The 21,202-nt window shown below is 45.1% G+C and overlaps 1 protein-coding gene across 1 annotated transcript in view; it reads left to right on the forward strand.

The window, feature by feature from the left end:
- usp43b (ubiquitin specific peptidase 43b) overlaps nt 1-21,202 on the forward strand; it is a 129,461-nt gene that overhangs the window by 81,029 nt on the left and 27,230 nt on the right. Inside the window, exons 7-8 of the mRNA XM_080723874.1 lie at nt 9,345-9,507; nt 12,901-13,012. Coding sequence (XP_080580000.1) covers nt 9,345-9,507; nt 12,901-13,012 — 275 coding nt within the window. The remainder of the gene's footprint in view (nt 1-9,344; nt 9,508-12,900; nt 13,013-21,202) is intronic.

The raw sequence follows: 21,202 nt of genomic DNA on the forward strand, positions 1-21,202 counted from the left end.
GTCAGGTCGCAGTTACTATCAAAACCTCCACAAACTGTGAGTCCGTCAGTCAGTCCGTCAGTCAGTCCGTCCGTCAGTCAGTCTGTCACACGTCACATGTCACACTTTTGCCCTGCTCATATCTCCGCAACCGTTGCCCCGATCCATGCCAGATTTTGCACACACACTCCTTGCCTGCCAAACTATAACCTCCAAGGACTCCCGGAGGGGCCCCCCAGATGTAAAAAATGACCAAATGTGCAAAAATGACCACCCCAACGGGGCTGCTCACGGGGAATTCCCGGGGCCCACCGACTCCTGGTGCTCCAGAACGGATGCAAAAGTGGTGGCGCCCCCAGTGGAGGACCCCCTGCCACTGCAGCGCACATAAAATGCCGTAACTCGGGCTAGGAGGAGCGACCGGGAGAGCCGGGGCCGGTACCTATTCGTCCGCCTCGGCGGCGCGGAGAACCCACCCCTCATTTCTCACATGGCCCTCTTCTAGCGCCACCATGTGGCCGATTCTTGCAAAACACATTTTTGGACACTGCTCCTACAATTTTTGCCCTAAAATCACTCAAATCGGTACACAGTATGTGCTTATCTCCCGATTAGGGAGTCTTACTGGTTAGATACAATAAGTACATAAAGTACAATAAAAAGCATCCTGAAAAAAGTACTTTTCAAGTGTGACAAGGTCACTGTGAAGGTCTCTAGCTATGGTAGGTCATGAACAGCTGCCATTGACATGCACACAAGGGCATATTTCTTCTGTCTCCAAGTAATAAAACATATTGTAATGAACTCAGCATGATGTCACAATTGCACAATTATTCCATTTGTTTTCAAGCGGCAGCGTTAAAGGAATCTTCTGACTTCAGTATCATGTAGTTTGCCAGCAAAGGCTGAGGAACAGATAGCTTTGTTTGAAGTCTCCATTCTCACATTCCTTGCATTTACACCACAAACAAAGAACAGGCTCCATTGCAGGTGTTTCCCAAAAATGAGCTCACGGCCTGGGATCTGGCAGCAGTTGATCAACTGTTTATTTTCAAACCACTTTATAGGCGACAAAGCACAGAGCCTCAGGCTGGTGCAGTCAACAATTGACTTGAGCATCCCTCTCTAACCACATAAGCACTATTCACTATTCACTATTCACAAAACGAACAATTGAAATAGCAGACTTAAAAGCTCACATTGTGTTACATTGTGGATTTGTTTGTGCTATTTTCTGAATTCAAATATTTTGAAAATGTTCACCTATAATGTCATGTATGTGCCAAAATAGTTCCACCAGAAGTCATGTGGCTAAAGGACAATTTATTCATCCATTGCCATGACAGTAATATGCTTTCGTCTCATCCCACTGAGTTTCCACTTGTGAAGCCGTCGGCAAGGATTTTACGCATCTGTTTCAGTCTAGCGGCTGGCAAAACAGGGACAGCGGCACCCCTGGCTTTAGGTGTAACCGTTACCCATGTGGAACACTTGTTTGATGAAACCCCAATAATGAGAGTGGGCTCACACACAAATCGGTCACTATCTAGGTCAGCAGTAGCTGTTTGGCAGGGTGCCCTGTACGGAGAATTTTCTTGTGTCACAAACAACACATTGTGAGCTTGTAGATCGGGCTATTTTCTGTGTGCGATGCCGTCGCACCACAAGGTTTAAATCAGGCTTCAGTCTAACAACAGCAGAGGGCGCTGTTTTTCCTTTCTTTTGCCGACGGTTTCGCTCGCGCGACCACTTTTGCATCCGTTCTGGAACACCAGGAGTTGGTGGTCCCCAGGAATTCCTCGTGAGCAGCCCCGTTGGGGTGGTCATTTGGTCATTTGCACTTTTTGGCGGCGGCACCAGGGGGTCCATTGGGGGTCCCTGGAGCTCCGGGGGTCCTGGAGGTTGTGGTTTGGCAGGCAAGGAGTGTGTGTACAAGGTTTGGCATGAATAGGGGCAACGGTGGCAGAGATATGAGTAGGGCAAAAGTGTGACGTGATGTGACGTGACGTGACTGACGTGACGTGACTGACGGACGGACGGACGGACGGACGGACGGACGGACGGTGGAGGTTTTGAAAGTAACTGTGACCTGACGGTCGCAATTAACATCTAACAACATTATTTACCAGTAACACTCCCTAATCGGGAGATAAGCGACCGTAGGTCACTTATCTCCACAAATAGGGCAAAAATGTGTTTTGCCAAAATCTTCCTGATCCATGTTGATGACATGAGTGTAGACATACTGTGTAGTGATTTTCGTGATTTTAGGGCAAAATCTGTAGGAGCAGTGTCCAAAAATGTGTTTTTAAAAATCGGCCTGGAGGTGGCGCTATATGGGAGAGATTCATGTTGATGGGATGAGTGTAGACATACTGTGTACCGATTTGCGTGATTTTAGGGCAAAAATTGTAGGAGCAGTGTCCAAAAATGTGTTTTGCAAGAAGCGGCCTCATGGTGGCGCTAGAAGAGGGCCATGTGAGAAATGAGGGGTGGGGTCTCCGCGCCGTCAAGGCGGACGAATAGGTACCGGCCCCGGCTGTCCCGGTCGCTCCTAGCCGGAGTTACGGCATTTTATGTGAGCTGCAGTGTAGGGGGGCCTCCACTGGGGGCGCCACCACTTTTGCATCCGTTCTGGAGCACCAGGAGTGGGTGGTCCCCGGGAATTCCCCGTGAGCAGCCCCGTGGGGGTGGTCATTTGGTCAGTTTAGCACATTTGGTCATTTTTTACATCTGGGGGTCCCCCAGGGACCTGGGGGTCCCTGGAGCTCCGGGGTTTGTAGTTTGGCAGGTAAGGAACGTGTGTGCAAAATTTGGCATGGATCGGGGCAACGGTTGCGGAGATATGAGCAGGGCAAGAGTGTGACGTGTGAGGTGTGACAGACAGACTGACTGACGGACTTACACTTTGTGCAGGGTTTGATAGTAAATGCGACCTACGGTCGCAACTATATGTTAAATGGCGTTTGAATCCATTTTGGGCCGCTTTGAACTGAAGAGAGGCAGCTTTCCTCCTAGCTAGCTGCTAATGTTAGCTAGCCAGTAGCCTGTGAGTGTGAACAGATGCATAGTCATAGTTGCAACCGTCAGGTCGCAGTTACTATCAGAACCTCCACCGGCTGTCCGTCAGTCCTCCGTCAGTCTGTCTGTCTGTCACGTCACGTCACGTCATGTCATGTCATGTCATGTCATGTCATGTCATGTCACACTTTTGGCCCTACTTTTATCTCTGCCACCGTTGCCCCTATCCATGCCAAACTTTGCACACAAACTTTGCCCCTGATTTACATTTACTTGTATCACATGTCCCTCTTCTAGTGCCACCATGAGGTTGCTTTTTGCAGACTCTTATCTCCGGCACTGTTGCCCGTATCCATGCCACGCTTTGCACACACCTGACGGTCGCTTATCTCCCGATTAGGGAGTCTCATTGGTCATAGAGGACCCGGTCAAATGTTTTCCCCCACACATGAATCAAATAATCTCAATGATAAGATTCATTATTTTATTCTGAATGACGTTTAAAATCGATTTTCAGACATGGAAGCAGGCTAGCAGCATTCCTGCTAACGCAGCTTCCTCTGGCTGCTTTGTTTGTTGTCACTCAGGTGGGCACATCAAAGCCAGGTGTGGATCAAAGCCACCGCTTGTTCCGCCCCGCGCTACAAAACAAGCGCTCCTGGTCTCAATCTCACAGAATCTCCAAAACACTGTGACATATACTGTACATGTCAGTCTAACCTATATACTATACATGTCAGTCTAACCAGTGTGTCTGGTTCTACAGACAGGGATCTCCATATATGGGCATAAAAGGGATTTTGTTAGTGTGGTTCCCCTAACAGGACTTCATATGGGAATGCCCATATGGAGGTCACATCGGCCACATACAATCCCTTTTATGCCCATATATGGAGATCCCTGTCTGTAGAGCCAGCCACATAGGTTAGACTGACATGTATAGTTTATAGGTTAGAAAAGCGAGGTCGCTTCCGCCCTTAAGCGTCTTACTACCACTATTGTGTGTGTGTGTGTGTGTGTGTGTGTGTGTGTGTGTGTGTGTGTGTGTGTGTGTGTGTGTGTGTGTGTGTGTGTGTGTGTGTGTGTGTGTGTGTGCGTGCGTGCGTGCGTGCGTGCGTGCGTGCGTGCGTGCGTGCGTGCGTGCACACAATATTACACACCTACGGTACTTCTCTCTTGATGACAACTGCTTATTTCGTTCATCTTGTGTTTAGAAAAACACAAATTACTATTTATTTTGTAGCAACCAGGGTTACAAAATGTATTTTTCTTTTTGTAAACTGTGGCCTTACATACAGTTGTGTGACCTTCCCAGGTAGAATGCTTGAACTTCCTGTTTTACATCAGCGAAAGACAACTATTTGAGTGGTGAAGAATAAGTAATCGTTAAAGCCCTAGTGCTGTATATAAGCCTCTTTTTGTGTGTACCGTATGCAATGGGCATGAATGTGATTCCAGTAGAGGGATTTAGAAGAGCATTGCAGTGGTGGTTGGGTTGCATGGTGTGTGGTTGTCTGCAGAGTTTATCTCTCCAGAGGTTAGAGGTGTTTAATTATGGGTTTCCACGCAGTCTGGCTGTGTTTAGTCTGGTTCATCCACTTCTCCGTGGCTGTTGGAGAATTGAAAATGAAAGGAGGCTGAAAGCCCCTGGAGTCTAGGGGAACGACAGCCTCCACAGCCTCTTGCTTACACATAACGTTTATACACAGACCCACAGCAGACCTGGAGCTGACCTGCTCATGGTTCTGTGTAAATTAGAGCTGGCTTGGTCATTACTCTGTATAAAGTAGACATGGCCCAGTGTTTGTGCTGCGTAAAGTAGAGCCGACCCAGTGATTATTCTGTGTAAAGTAGAACTGGTCCGGTGTTGTTTCTGTGTAAAATAAATCTGACCAGTTGGTTTGGTATATACAGTAGTAAAGCACAAGTTGGTTGTGTGTGACGTAGAACCAGAGAAATCTAGACAATCCTGTGGAATTATAGTTAACACATACTGATCATGTTGAATAAATGTGTTGATGAGCAATGAACAGTTAACTATTTCCAATCATAAGGTTCACACCTGACCACAGCAGATGAGTCTCTCTCTCTCTCTCTCTCTCTCTCTCTCTCTCTCTCTCTCTCTCTCTCTCTCTCTCTCTCTCTCTCTCTCTCAAAATTATTGATCTTGATGAAGGCATGCACTGATTCATTAGCAAAAATGAAATGAACATAAATTAAAACATTTTATTGGGTTTGTATAAAGATGTGTTTTAAATCATTAGACCTTGCTTATTTGCTTTTGTTGCTACTGTATATGGCAAATTACACTGTATCTTTCACCTTTTTACAAAGACTTTATCATGTACTGTTTGATGTGATTTTAGTAGTGTGCACCAATATGCTAGAAAGGCAAGCAGAATTGAATCCTGGTTGTTGAAGGGACACTGAGTCTCACCTCACGTCTATCAAGCAGCTGATCTGGTTCTATTCACATGAATAAAAAACAACTAATGACGAAACTTGAATTGAACTTTACTTGATGTCTGTAAAAGTCTGTAATAGTCTGTAAAAAACAACATTTTCACACAATCCTATACAGAGACAAGATGATTAGTAAAGATTATTGTTGCACAAGATTGAGTACATACAGTAATTCCTGCAGATTGTTCTCTGCAGTTTTAAGACATTCACACCCACTAAAAGGTGGATAAAAACGTGGAATTTGATCATCATAAATTCTTCCCTTGGTCTGCTACAGCGTTGTAATCCGCAGTGTGAAGACAGCTTTAGAAAGAAAAAACATATATGGGTTTATGTTACATTCAGACCTTCTGGGATCCATACCAGGATGTTTAAAACACATCAACATATAAACACACAGCATACCTCCACCATCACTCATTTTCTGTTAGGACAGGGGTCTTCGACAGGGGGGTCCTGTCTGGTCTGAGGACCTCAGAGTTACTACAGGGGGGCGGGGGCCGCTAAATCTTAGTGTGATAGGATCATGTTTTTTACATTAACCATTTGAACCCTAGCATCCCTATTCTGAGTAGAACATCACAAGGGTGACTAGATGTCCCAAAAATCCTCGCATATTTTTTATGTAATTACAGTGGTCTTCTTATTTTGATAAAATGATGTATAAACACAACAGGCTTGGGAACAACTCCTTTCTCTTTTCTTCCTACTAAAACAGGTCAGCCGTGACGTGAGTGACTGAGTCTGAACACTAAAGACAGATTTTTATACATTATCGTGGCGGCGCTGGTGCACCGAAAATAGCCAATCTACAAGCTCGCAGTCACAAAACAGCATGTTCTGACACGCAACGTTTTGATCTGCTACTTCTTTCCGGCACTTTACACATACAGCATAAATTATTGCGACCGTAGGTCGCATTTACTACCAAAACCTCCACCGGCTGTCCGTGGGTCAGTGAGTCAGTGAGTCAGTGAGTCAGTCAGTCAGTCACACTTTTGCCCTGCTCATATCTCCGCAACCGTTGACCCGATCCATGCCAGATTTTGCACACACACTCCTTGACTGCCAAACTACAACCTCCAAGGACCCCCGGAGCCCCAGGGACCCCCGGGTCCCTGGGGGACCCCCAGATGTAAAAAATGACCAAATGTGGTCACACGTCACACGTCACACTTTTTCCCTGCTCATATCTCCGCAACCGTTGACCCCATCCATGCCAGATTTTGCACACACACTCCTTGCCTGCCAAACTACAACCTCCAAGGACCCCCGGAGCCGACCCCCAGATGTAAAAAATGACCAAATGTGCAAAAATGACCAAATGACCACCGCAACGGGGCTGCTCACGGTGAATTCCCGGGGACCACCGACTCCTGGTGCTCCAGAACGGAAAGAAAGTGGTGGCGCCCCCAGTGGAGGACCCCCTGCCACTGCAGCGCACATAAAATGCCGTAACTCGGGCTAGGAGCGTCCGGGAGAGCCGGGGCCGGTACCGGTACCTATTCGTCCGCCAAGGCAACGCGGACACCCCACCCCTCATTTCTCACATGGCCCTATTCTAGCGCCACCTTCAGGCCGATTCTTAAAACACATTTTTGGACACTGCTCCTACAGTTTTTGCCCTAAAATCACGAATATCACTACACAGCATGTCTACACTCATGTCATCAACATGGATCAGGAAGATTTTGGAAAAACAAATGTTTGCCCTATTTGTGGAGATAAGCCACCTACGGTCGCTTATCTCCCGATTAGGGAGTCTTACTGGTGATAAATTAGGCATAACACTGCAGTTGATAAGCTTGATTGAAATATCAACAAATTCACGTTCAGTGGAGCCCTGGCCTTATGCATTCTTTCCTTGGACTAACTTCTACAGTAGCTGGTGAAATATTGAAGTTAAACACTTTCAATCTGGTGTCCCTATTTTGGCCATGTCTTTATAGGCTAAATGTTTTGTAAATGTTCAAAAATAGCTGATCTTCAAGCTCATGACTCATGTTGGAGCTGGTGACGCCTCGCCTTCCATATAGTCTTTCCAAAACACCATATGGAGTGCAAAAAAGAAAACCTAGCAAATTGGCTGATATTTGACCATGCGACGCATCAGCATGGCATTCGCCGTCGGCAGTGATGAATTGCACATCAGGCGTGAACAATGGCAATTTAATGAAACGCCGTGATTTGGGGAAAGCATAGCCGCTGAAGATCGATCAATACCTTCGCTCGCATTGGCTGCGAGCCTAATTTACTGCGTGATTTATCACCTTGCACTTTTGAGGGGCTGCTTTATACGTCGCTTTCCGATGTGGGAGGGAGGGGGATAGCTTGATTCCACTGACGATATTGAACGGCTCTCTTATCAGTTTCATCGGGATCTTTGAAGTGTGAGATTTTTTTCACTCGATCACACAGTACTGTTTTTAGAGAGAGATTATTTCACCCAAGCAACCAGACAGATAGGGAGAAACAGAAAAGACGAGAGACAGACAGAGAGACAGACAGACAGACAGACAGACAGACAGACAGACAGACAGACAGACAGACAGACAGACTATGCAATAACCTGGGCAATGTTGGACTGTGGGTACCAGGCACGTGCACACATAGACATCAAAGGGGGCTTGAGCCCATGCCCTTTTATCGGTCTGTAAAAAGTGCCCTCTCCAGACCATGAATGCAGTTTTTGCTATGGTGAAAGGAAATGCAAATGCCCTCTTTCCGTGCCATAACAGTAGGCAGCATTCAAGAGAATTGCCTTGTCCAAACTCTCCTGAACTTGAATGCAGCATCTTATGTTGAAAGAATTGCCCTCTCTGTGTAGAAATCCATGCCGTTACGCCACATCTCCAGTATTGACTTGGTTATGCTTAGTTCAGTGCGGTTTCACACACCGAAAATAGCCGACCTCCAAGCTCACAACGCGGCGCGATGCGACACGTTGTGAGCTTGGGAGGTCTGCTATTTTTGGTGCTTCCACCAAAAGGCCCTTTTGGAAATTCCAGCCCCTGCCTCTCTAACATTCTCTGCACGTCCCTGGTGGGTACCAAATTCTGGACAAGCTGTTACACATCACAAGAGAGAGTGAGAGAGAGAGAGTTTGGGGGGGGGGTTGAGTGGGAAGTGGTGCTTGGCACCCCACCAGGAGGCGATGTGGAGAAGAAACAGCATCACATACAGTAAGACCTCCTACTGAGTGTGCAGGCAGCCAGTGCCTTTATCTAACCACCCACCCCCACCCTCACACCAAATAAAAAGCCACCCTGATGCGTTAAGCACTTGCAAACTGGCATCAAAAATAGCAGATCTACATGGTCAGAAAGTGTCGCATCATGGCACCGCGTCAGCTTGTAGATAGGCTAATTTCACATTTTTCACCATCGTACGCCAAAGTAGAGAATTGGGCTTAAGCGGTTAAACCTCTCTATTCACTCTTCATTCATCAGTGATTGGTGAAGATGCTCCAGCTCATTTTGTGAAGGAGAATGATTCAGCATCAGCCATACCACTGTTACATAATGTCATCTGATGTTATTGTTATTATTTTTATTTTTACAAAACATACCACATATCTTCATCATAGCGTATATGATTGATATTAATTTCCTAATAAGAAAGTGAAGATTGCATTGGTTGAAAAGGAAAAACTGAAAAATCCCAATTAGAACATTCCTGCTCCTGATTTCCTGTTTGATAGCTCATTTCCTTTGTCCTTCAAAGTCCTTTCATCTTCTCCTCATTCCCTTCTTTTCTCACCCTCTCCATCCATCCCTTATCTCATCCCTCACTTTCACCATCTGCTCTCCCTCTGATCTCTCTCTCTCTCTCTCTCTCTCTCTCTCTCTCTCTCTCTCTCTCTCTCTCTCTCTGTGCGCCAGGTTACCACCACAGCCTCCCCTCCTCTCCCTACTCCTCTGGTCCAGAGGCTCAGAGGTTACTGGCATCGGGGGCCTTGTCATCAGAGTTCCTCAACCAGGGGGTCCCCGTGAAGATCCTGCTGCTGGTGTGCAATGCTGCGGGGGCGGGACAACAGGCTGTCAGGTAATGGCGCGAAACTGTCCCCGTCGCACCGCGGCACACGCGACTGCGTCCTCAGCTGGTTGTTTTACCGGCCCGTTTCACAGGCGTGGAACGCAGTAACCTCGCCGGTCTAGAAAATATGGGGGGAAAATGTGGTTTCCGATTGAGGTTTCTTGTTGTGGGTTTCCGGTTGGCACCGCAACTAGGAACATGATGCCCCACATAATGTGAATCAATTAGTTTATTAGCCTCTCTACACTATGAGTTACAATAAAAGATGGATGTACCAAACGATTATTATAGCACACAAATCAAAACGATTATACAAATGATGGCTGAGGGGAACTCTAGCACGGATCAGAAAACCGATCCCCGTGGAACACAGTAGAATTCATCTGTATGTCAGTATGAACCATTTTCGGAGCAAAATCTCCTTTTTTTTTTGTCGGCATCCCAAAATAGCAGAACCACAAGCTCATAACCCATCACATTGTGTGATGGGTGCGCTTGTAGATCTGCTATCTTTGGCACAGGACACCACCGTACAACGGAGATTGTGCATAAAAGTGGTGTGTTCAGTTTCAACTATACCTAGCTGAGAGAGGTGTCACGTCGACACGTATCCTGGGCAGATCGGGAGGCTGTCCTTGTGACCTTCAAATAACCATTCAGCTACGGCCGCCCCAATTGCAATGCCATAATTCACTTTGACAGACATCTGATTCTCCTCTGCTCCTCAGTCTGTTTAGCAGTCCCCCCCCCCCCCCCCCCCCCAATACCCACACACACCCACACGCACCCACACACTCACATATGCACACATACGTAGTTAATTGGATGGTTGAGAAAATCAAGGTCACGTCAGCTCCCCCAGTTCAAGAGAGGCTTGCGCTCGAACTAAACAAGAGGCGAGTTTCAGACCGCAGAGCTGAGGAGTTTGACATGTGGCGCGATGGAACGATCCATCAGCTAGCCTCCACACGGACACCAGGTCCGGGAGGATCGATATTCCGGGTCCAATTCCATTCACCAAGACGGTTGTATCTGTCTCTCCTTCAAATGCCTCACCACCCCCTCGCATTCGTCTCATCACATCAAAGCCAGGAGTATGATATGACACTGGAATCTTATACAGTGTACGTTCTCTCTTTCTGATTCTCCCTGATTCTCCGAAGAACAGGTTTGCTGGTAGAGTCCTCGCCAGGGGAGCGAAGGTGCAGCAGAGTGTGACATTTGTTTGATTTCAGGTTAATTATTTTGTTTTACCAGTGATTCCACGAGGTGTTCGAGGGATAATACTCTGTGGAGGGCCGCATCGCACCTTTCTCAAATCCAATTATTATTATGGTGACATTTGTTTTACCTTTTGTGGTAGTGAGAGAATATGCCATCTATGCCAGCATCGCTAATTCATCATGAGACAAGTATCAACCGTTATTACCGGTATCACCATTACCATGAAGATTTGTAGTCTGCTCCACATTCGCTTCGAGGTATTTATTTACAGTGTGAGCTGTAATAGAGGTGGTGTTTGTCATCGCCACTAAATGAAGGTGAACTGAGCTCGTCGACTCAAAATAGATGCTGCTGATTAGGGACGCCGCATGCAGGGTGCGCTGTGGTACGTGTGGCTTATCGCATCAGTCGCAGCACGGTCGGACACACTTCCCACCCTTCCTGATGCGTTGACAGGCTCCTCATCGAGCCCTCGCCGTGGTTTAGACCGATGGCGTCCGATCCCAGAGCAGCAGCAGCAATCATCTCAAACTCCCCAGGATCTCTAATCTCTAATCCCATCTATAGCTGCAGCCCCGCCTGCAGCCCCCAGGACACTCTCTCGAAAATAGCAGATCTACAAGCTCACATGTGTCACAGGTGAGCTTCTACAGGCTCACATGTGTCACATCTGAGCTTGTAGTTTGCCTCTTTTCAGTGTGGGATACCATGGACACCACACTAAGTATAAATCAGGATTAGTCAGTGAAAGGAAACGGACTGAGACAACCTGAGGCCAGAATATGAAATCCATGGTAGTTGTAATGATGCTTCAGGGGCAGAAAATGGCTGCATGGATGTGGCGTTTTTTGAGGCGCGTGGACTCCACTGTGATTGTGAACGAGTCAGAGATGGGGCCTTGTGATAACCAATCACTGTTTCCAACTCGCACCATACTAACCTCTTCTTACCCGAGAGGGAGAGCAGTTTCTAGTGAACTCAGAGCCCTTAATACAGCAGGACTAAGAGCTGTTATGTCCCAGCTAAAAATGTATGTCCCATCGTTTGCTTGTTTCTTAATGACCTGACGTACAGGAGCAGTAAGAGCCCAGTTCAACTACAAAATAAAAAGGGATTGTCCTGGCTCTTGCTACTTACCGGTGTAATTAATTGTTTAAAACCGACCAAGTCCTTTTTCTCCTTGCCAGTCACACACGCACGCGCAGAAATGTTGTTTGGAAATTAACTTCCACGGCATGGAAATGATAGCAAATGGAGACCAGCGACATTAATGGTTAGAATGACACACCGTTTTTGTGATACTCTGTCTCAATGTATAGGAGCCTCGACGGTTTCCTGTGACTTTGATGGGATATTTTACCTGTGAACAAGCCCTGTCATTAACGATGATTATTTGGTTGGTCCAAGCCTGTAGTAATCCCATGTCTGTTAAGAGTCTAATGCAAAAAAAAGAAAAAGCAGAAAACATTAATTAGTGAGACAGTTTGTGTATTACTGTTGATAATGAGGATACTACACGTGGCTCATTATTAAAATAGAATTGCCCTATTGAAGCATGGGACTTATGTTAAACTGTGTGTAGGTGTGTGCATGTGTGCGTGCTTGCGTATGGTGTAGACCTCACGTTGATAATAAGAATCTTGCCTTCAATCAGAGGTGTACTTTGATAAATGCATGGTGTGATTCTTCATTAGAAATGGAGGGTCTTCAATCTCCTTGGCTATAATGATGTCACATTAACCAGCCAGCCCCCTTCTATAGATAGGCTGTAATGAGAAACGCACTGTATTACTGATAATGGGTCCAGCAATAGTAATTTCATATTATTATAATGGTATGCCAGGTGTAGATTAGCTGTGGACCATGTGACAGCCAGCAAGTCAGCAAGCTGGTACTCTCTTTATTCAATAATAGTAATGAGTGTGATATCGTCGTTGTCAGGTGGAAACCTTGTACTGTATGTCCAAAACCGTCGTGGTGTGAGGCGTTGTGTGCTTGTAGATCTGCTATTTTCACTAGTTTTGTGCAACAGTCTAATATATGATGAGGCAGGGCTTTAATTTAGGAAAAAAACATGCAAATTTGAAACTTGGACAAGGTTTCTGCTGGACAGTGATATATTTGGCTTCTTCTTCTCCCTTTTCTTCTTCTTTTTCTTCTTCTATTTTTCTGTCTCAGGTTTGGCCCTCCATTCCTAATGAGAGAGGATCGGTCCATTTCCTGGGACCAGCTGCAACAGAGCATCCTCAGCAAGCTTTACTACCTGATGATCAATGGAGCACAGGCACAGGTAACCGTAGTCTCAGACTCACAGATAGTCTGATGATGTTGCCTCAAAAAAAAAAACAACGTCTCTATTCCTATCAGCTGTCCGCAGTGTCAAGGTGCATGCACTTCCGAACGTTAATACCTTTTCAGAATCGAGCAGAATCTAAATACCACATGAAAGCAGTGGTCTGTGGTTGTTTTTCTTTTCTTTCTTTTTTTTTGCATGTCAATCAAGAGACCCTCATAGTAGACGGCTCTTGAATTCATTGAGAATCATTCTGGCCCACTGGGCCCCAGGCCTAATGCCAATAATCAATGGTCTGGCTTGCAAGACTAAGGCTAGATTAAGACTAGGCCTATTGAAAAAGACAGATGCAAAGCAAGCTTTAAGGGCCAAAAAATATGCCAAGAACAGGCAACACCAGGCAAGTGACATTGAGAAAATAACCAAGCAGCGATGTGCCCAAAGCCAAAGGATGCTGTACATCAGCCTTGATATACCCATAAAACGGCATAGCTGTGTGAGGTAGATGTGAGGGCCATGTAGGATCATGCTGACCTAATTCTGCTGCTGGTATTTGTTGAATAATTTGCCTGTAAATAATTCTTTAGCTACATCTTTAATCTGGCTGACTAATCTAATAAATAAACATAAATTGTATTAATTGGCCTATTAATAATGTGCTCTGATAGATTACCTTAATGATAGAGCGCACCTCGTTTGATGTGCAATGATAACATGCCAAATGGAACAAAGGGTGAGCTCACAACCAAATTAAAACAGAAAGAGAGTACTTTTGTCAGCGCTCTGTACTAGTGCATTACACTCTGTCCAATTTTCATAATATAAAAAGAGTGTGACATGGATGCTGAATAATCTTCAAAATAACATGAATTGAGGATGGCACTGCTTGTGGCTTCCCCTGCATGGGAATTCAGACCAGTGTTGATTTCGTTGACTAAAACTGGAAAGATGGAAAGAAAGGGTAAAATCTTAAAAAATAGAGAGTTTAAAAATCAGGCATGCACCATCAAGGTCCACCAAAATGCATTTTAGTCGACTAAAACTAGACTAATACGAAAAAGTTTCAGATGACTAAAACTAAATCAAAACACCGATGCAGACCAACAAGGCCTATATTATGTCTGCTATAATTTGCAAACTGTTATGTCTTCATGTCAGCTATAGCATGTGTATGTCTGCTTCATGAGTACTAAATCCAAATAAACATTGTTTTCTTTTAATTAAAGCCCTACATCATCATACAAGGGTGTTGCACAAAAGTAGTGAAAATAGCGTATCTACAAGCACACAACGCCTCGCAATGCGAGCAATGCTTTTTTGAATAATAACAAAAAAGGAAGGTTTTGGACATACTGTACGAGGTTTCCACCCGACAACGACGATAAACATCCAAATGTAAATACTAGGGAGTATGCCAGTAAATAATATAGTTCATTATTTATCAGCATAGTGTATTTGCAACATCAGTGAACCACATGCAGTACCTCATGATACCACCGGCCGACCTTGTACAGGGCCTTGCATATCTCCCAGATGGTCCTATTGCAAATCATTACAAGCTGTCCAATAAACCCATACATCTCCTTTTCTTTGCACACCAATAGCTGTTGTCGCTTTGTGGTTGGTATGTTATGCTATAACATACCAACCTTTACTTTTTTTTTGCTCGCTTGCGAATTTTCGTATGTTGGATTACGAATCTCAAGCGAGCTTCAGGTCCTTGCAAGTAGATTTTCAGGTAACCGGTAAAGTCGGCGGAAAGAAACTCCCCTTTTTTTTTTACTGAAAATAAGGTTAGAAATAACTTAACTGAGGTTAAGATTAGGAATAGGGTTAGGTTTAACCATTTAGGCATAGTTTACAGAGGTATATAAGGATATTAAGGATCCCAATGGAAAATAACAAATAAGCCTTGCCTTACCCGAGTTTACTTTTAGTTGATATTGTACCAGTGAACTGTACTGTCATGAAACTTTCTTTTCCCATCCAAAAACCTTTAATAAATATCTCAATCAATCAATCAAAAGGCATAAACTATCAGCCTGGGCAAGTTTCTTTCCACTGACTCTTCTGGTATTCGATTTTCATACCGTCCTGAAACGGTATGAAAATTTGTACACTGTCAGAGTTAAGGGGAGACCTTGAAATTTGAAAGTTTGAGAAACTGGTAAATGGTCAGCATCAATGTCTAGTGTGCTGTGAGTCGTAGTCAATGATTGGGTCAGAAGGTCAGCCAGTCTCTCCTCCATGCTCCAGTGGCTTAATGAGGAGCCCACCTTGGCTTGTTTGTTTCTCTGCGGTTGGTGTTGTTGTGACTGCGGTGGAACGTGAGATGTAACGATACAAATGCGAACAACACAGCCTGTTTAGACGTACCACAGCGGTGAGTTGCTGTCAAATCAATTATTTACCTTGCTGAAGCCAAAGGCTCCGTTTTCGCGCTTGTTGCTTGTTTGTGTGTGTGCGTGCGTGCGTGTGTGCGTGCGTGCGTGTTTGCCTGTTTTCTCACGCTGTGATTGTAGTTAGGTTCAGCCGCCCAGCAGTACTGTAGTAACGTGCTGTTAATCATGTATCCAAACAGATTTCCAATTAGTGTCTCCCCATGCATTGGGCGGACTGGCTGGCTCTAACAGCATGAAGCCATACAGCGTGCTGTGAGGAAATTAACTGATGACCTGCTGGGTTAGTCGATGTTTTTACAACAAACACACAGTAAAACTAGAAGCAGTGCTCTTCCGAGCACAGGTCTCCACCAGGCCATGCGTCCTGGTGGTGCTACTGTATAATAGGCCAATGTAAATAGGCTGGCATATGTTCTTCACCTTAGACCTTTCATGGCAATCGGACACTGCATGCATGATTTGAGCATTGTGTTCCAAAAATGTGTTTTGCTAAAGTCTACCTGCTGGTGGCGCTATAACAGGCCAACGTGAAAAGGGTAGCATTTGTTCCTTGACATAGTGGGAACATGTTTGACAAATTTCACGGTAATCGAAAGCTGCGTTGATGATTTGAAGCATTTTGTTCAAAAAATAAAGCATAGCGTAAGTTTATGCAGGGCATGGGAGTCAAGTCGCCGCCAGTCTGAGTGTCAGTTGTCAGTCAGCTCTGTTCTCATACCTCATTAACATATCTGCTGGTCATTATGTCACATGACTGCCATACTCCAATCAGAGCTCTCAATCAGTAGGGAAGGCTCCTTTAAATAGAGCTTGCTTTCCCTACCAATGCTTGGTTCCGAAGCTTCGGAATCATTTGCTGCTTGCTGCTGCGGCTGCTCTACTCTCTGGTTCTGCTCGAAAGCTTGGTGATACCATATGGTTCTGCTTTAGATACTGCTTACTGCCGTGCTGCTTCAATAGCAATGCTAGCCTGCTTTTATATCTGTTGCTATCACTATGCTACTGCTAACAGTATTATGCCTAATGTTAACTACAGCTATCATGATGCACTACTTCATTAGTTCTCATTTACGTGTTTACTACTACTCATAACTTGAACAAGGTCTCATCTAAAATGTATTACTAGCATGCTTGCTTCTCAGAAGAGAAAACATTTCAATAGTATAGCATATGCTAACAGTGGTAGTAGTGGAAGCTTCAAATTGTTTGTAGCAACATAAGCTAACAGCATGCTTTGCTCTACAGTGCACCCCGAACCATGATGGCATTGGCTGTGATTTGTGCTGCCTAGAACAGTATGTGAACTGTTGTTCCTGCCCAGCTTCCAGTGCTGTTTGTCTCCAGCAGATGCCACACTGGGTTTCTTAAATCTTTAATCGCAGGGCTACACTCTGCAAACACCAGCTAGTTCGGCAGCTAATCCAACATGTTGGCCGGTGTGGCCATACTCCCTTCAGATGCATGGCTCCATGCAGGGATTCCCATCCTGCTTTAAACAGGTGTAGCTATGCTATTATTGATATCATGCATGGATGATATTCTGATGCTATTGCTCACTTCTAATATATGCCTCTTTTCCCAACATTGCTGCTAATCATATACTAATGCTACTTTTACTCTGCAGGCAGGTTGGAACTACTGAGTATATTTGTGTATTAAGATTAATGCTTTGCTCATTCAGGAATCATGTCAAGTGTTTACAGGAGTAGCACTGCCCCTTTAAGGGCAGAGCATAAGGGGAGGTGGCTGCGTCTGGGCCTGTTTGGCCATGCAGAAGCCTGAGTCCGAGTGTTTGTTGGGGACCTGTCCTTGAGGAGTGGTTCAGCTAGTATTCGGTAAGAGTCTTGAATCAAATATTGACGCTTAGATAATTCAGTGGTACAGCATTTCAAGATGTTTTATGGAGGGGGTTTAAATGTTTAATGGTTAACATATGCCTTTCATGGGTGTAAGAACTTGTTACCGTGAGAGAGATTGTCATGTGCTACAGTTGAATTAGTCCATATTCATCTAACTGCCACTACTTGGAGTAAAGTAGGTGAGATTGCGGCATTCAAGCGAGGATCAAACACGCTCACTCTCACACTTGCTTAAGTATGGAAATGAAGGTTCTTGCACAGGTGATTATTTGGCTTTATAAACACCATAGTTAATGTCTATGTGGTGGAATGGTGGAAAGTTGATAAGGGAGGTTGTTAAATGGGCAATGCATCATGGGTAGTGTAGTCTATGTACTGCTACCATACACATTCACACTGTTCTCAGTCTAGCAGTGTTGCCAGGTCTGCCCATTATAAGCAACTCGGTCTTGTTTCCCCATAACTTCTAGTTGTGGGTTGTTTGTTCGGGCTTGTTCTGAAGTAAAGTTGCTTATTTGGCTTGCTTTCAACATCCTTCCAACATGCTTCCTGTTAGAATCAGCCTAGTCTGTGTGCAGAGTGGGTTAATTCCCTTTTTGAGCCACATGAGGTCAAGCAGCTACTGTGTGTGTAGTGTGGGGAGAGTTGAAGACTTGTTAGAAGGTTGCATGGGAAAAGTACAGTTGCATGATGGTACAGTTCTACTAAAAGGAGATCCTAGGAAGCTCTCCCTATTTACTCAGGAACCTTTGAGAGAGAGGTTTGAGTGAGAGGAATATTCCAGCATGGTGAGAGGCTTGTTCACTGCTAAATGCTAATGTTAGCGCATTTGGAACCTTTGAGTTGTATAGAGTAAGAGGATACATTCCAGCATGGGGAGAGGCTTGTTCACTGCTAAATGCTAATGTTAGAGGCTAATGTTAGTAACTCGGGGGTTGTCATGGGCTCATGCTACAACGCTATCATGGGAACACTGGAATGGCCATGTGAAAAGCTTGTTCACTGCTAAATGCTTATGTTAGCGGCTAATGCTAGTAACACTCAGGGGTGCCATTGTCTTATGCTACAAACGCTAGCATGGTAACACTGAAGTGGCCATGTGAAATGGATAAACTGAGTTGATTATTGTATCTATGCACAGCCAGTACATGCTGAACGTTGTTCGGAACAGCGTTAAACACTTGTGCTGTAATTTTGCACACGGTGAAAAAGATCATGTTTCATTTCCAGGCTTCTGCCATTTTGCTGTATGCTCAACTTATGCTCATGCTAAAGCTGCTACATGTTTGTTGCTAACATCATGTTTCATTTCCAGGCTTCTGCCATTTTGCTGTATGCTCAACTTATGCTCATGCTAAAGCTGCTACATGTCTGTTGCTAACATCATGTTTCATTTCCAGGCTTCTGCCATTTTGCTGTATGCTCAACTTATGCTCATGCTAAAGCTGCTACATGTCTGTTGCTAACATCATGTTTCATTTCCAGGCTTCTTTCTTTATCAGTTGTGCTGCTATGCTACAATGATCACATAATTGTGCTAATGGCTCTTGTTGCTGCTGCTTCAGTCAGATACTATCATGTGTCCTAGAATTTCAGCTATTGCTAGCTCCACTCAACCTGCTGCTGCCTGCTAGCATAACTGCTAATAATTACAGCTAATGCTACTGCTAGTTAATGCTAACATCATGTTTATCATTACAGCTCCATGCCGGAGCTGTGGCATGCCCACTGCTACGGCATCAGGTTTTATCATTGCAGCTTCATGCTAAAGCTGCTTCATGTTCCGCTAAATCGTGTTTTTCTATATAGCTTCTTGCTGAGGCTGCTACATGTCTGCTGCGAACATCATGTTATCTTTTCAGCTTCGTGCTGGAGCTGCTGCATGGCTGCTGCTACAGCATGTCATTGCAGCGTTGTGCTGCAGCTTCTGTGTGTTTTCTGCTAACATGTTTATCTTTATAGTTTCGTCCACTACTGTATGAGGCCAGTCAGGAGTCGGTTGGCACTGCAGAGGGCATTGCTACTACAGCTTCAGCTAACGCTACTTCTGCTGCAACCATGAGCCTGCCTGCCTGTACTCCTGCCTGCACGCCTGCCTGCCCACCTGCTGCACGCCTGCCCGCCTGCTGGCCCGCCTGCTTGCACGCTACAGATTCAGCAGACAGGGGAGTGGCTGCCTGCCTGTTTCATGAGCGACATCGATGTGTCGCGATGATCGAGGATTCTGGATCGAGGATACTCACCTGGACCTCCTCCCGAAGCCATGAAAGGCAGGTCATTCGTTAATCAAACTGCATCTTCATCTAAAGGCATAATTATATGGCTGATAAGTCAGATGTATTATATAGATTGCGTGGTTGTGGATGATAATAATAATTATAATAATGATGATCGTTGCAACAAGTCTCAAGATGATTCGAAGTATATTTCAGCAGCACCTTATGCTTGTATGAGTTCATTAATATTCAGCCGGGTGGTGCATCAAGGCAATCCAGACTACGTTCTCAAACTAATACTTCTTTCTATCCTCTATGTCATGGTATCTGCCTGGCGTCCTCTGGCGAGGCAAGCTGTATCGGACCTTGGAAGGATGGCTACCAGAGATGCTTCCTGCAGCATCGGGGATGGCTCCACACCTGTACATCTCTCTATGCATACAACCGGGCTGGCTCCAACTCGGAAGTTATGGACGCTGATCCTCGGCAGCTATGAATGTTACTCGCCAGGAAGGAGGTCATTCTTGTTGCTCAAAAGCATGAGCGGCATTAAGTGAGGAGACGGTCGGCTAATTAATTGCTCAAAGGTGGTTGGCACGGTTATCACAGCTGTTAATATCAACTTCCAATTGCAGGGTCACGTCTACCTAGCATGGTGGGTAACCTCAAACAGCTCGCTCCCCCTTTAAGGGATGGGGCACAACTCGGCAAGCGTAGCTGATTCACTCTTCTTCGCAGTGTAGGATGGCTTAAGACCAACTGCTTAATACAATTTGGTTCTGCGTTAGAACCGCTCGCACACACAGCACAGCAAGCGTAGCTGACCCACTTTATACACTAATGGTAGGATGGCCTTTTCTTAATTTAAGAACTGCTTCTTAACGGAATAATTATTTCAAAGGTCGGCAGCGTCGCTTCGCTGCCTCTCTTAGCTATTTCATTTCACTAATCATAGAATGGTCTCTTTTAAGATGCAGCATGTATCTTTTAGCATAAAATAAATTTGTCAACGCAGAGATCGCAGCTAGCTGCTGCTACACATAGTTACTGCTAAGCTTAGGATGGCTTCTCATGGTTCAAGACTGCAGTCTTTTACTTTTAATCATGTAGAAGTCTGCAGTGGCGCTCTGCTGCTACACATAACCAGAGTCTGACTGACACAGGTTTTATGTGGCGTTGGGTTCCGTGTTTTGGGGGGTTTTAAAGCGCTCTCTGGTTGGCCGAGCCCTGCCAAGACAGAGAGCAAGCTCATTAGTTTTGGGGGGTATTGCTGCGTTCCCTGATTTTGCTTAGCATGCTCAGAAATGCCTGCACAAAATTCAGGGAGCATCTCCGATCGCGGAGCCCTTCAAACGCCAAGTTTAACTGTATTCCATTTATGCAATAAATGGTTAAATATCCTTGCCAATATCTTGCCGAGTCTATCTGTTCATTATGTTATTAATTGTTATATTCTTGACGTGAATGTTCCTGCCTAAAATAAAGCATAGCGTAAGTTTATGCAGGGCATGGGAGTCAAGTCGCCGCCAGTCTGAGTGTCAGTTGTCAGTCAGCTCTGTTCTCATACCTCATTAACATATCTGCTGGTCATTATGTCACATGACTGCCATACTCCAATCAGAGCTCTCAATCAGTAGGGAAGGCTCCTTTAAATAGAGCTTGCTTTCCCTACCAATGCTTGGTTCCGAAGCTTCGGAATCATTTGCTGCT

Source organism: Nannobrachium achirus (assembly GCF_963921795.1).
Source record: "Nannobrachium achirus genome assembly, chromosome: 4".
Classification (NCBI taxonomy): domain Eukaryota; kingdom Metazoa; phylum Chordata; class Actinopteri; order Myctophiformes; family Myctophidae; genus Nannobrachium; species Nannobrachium achirus.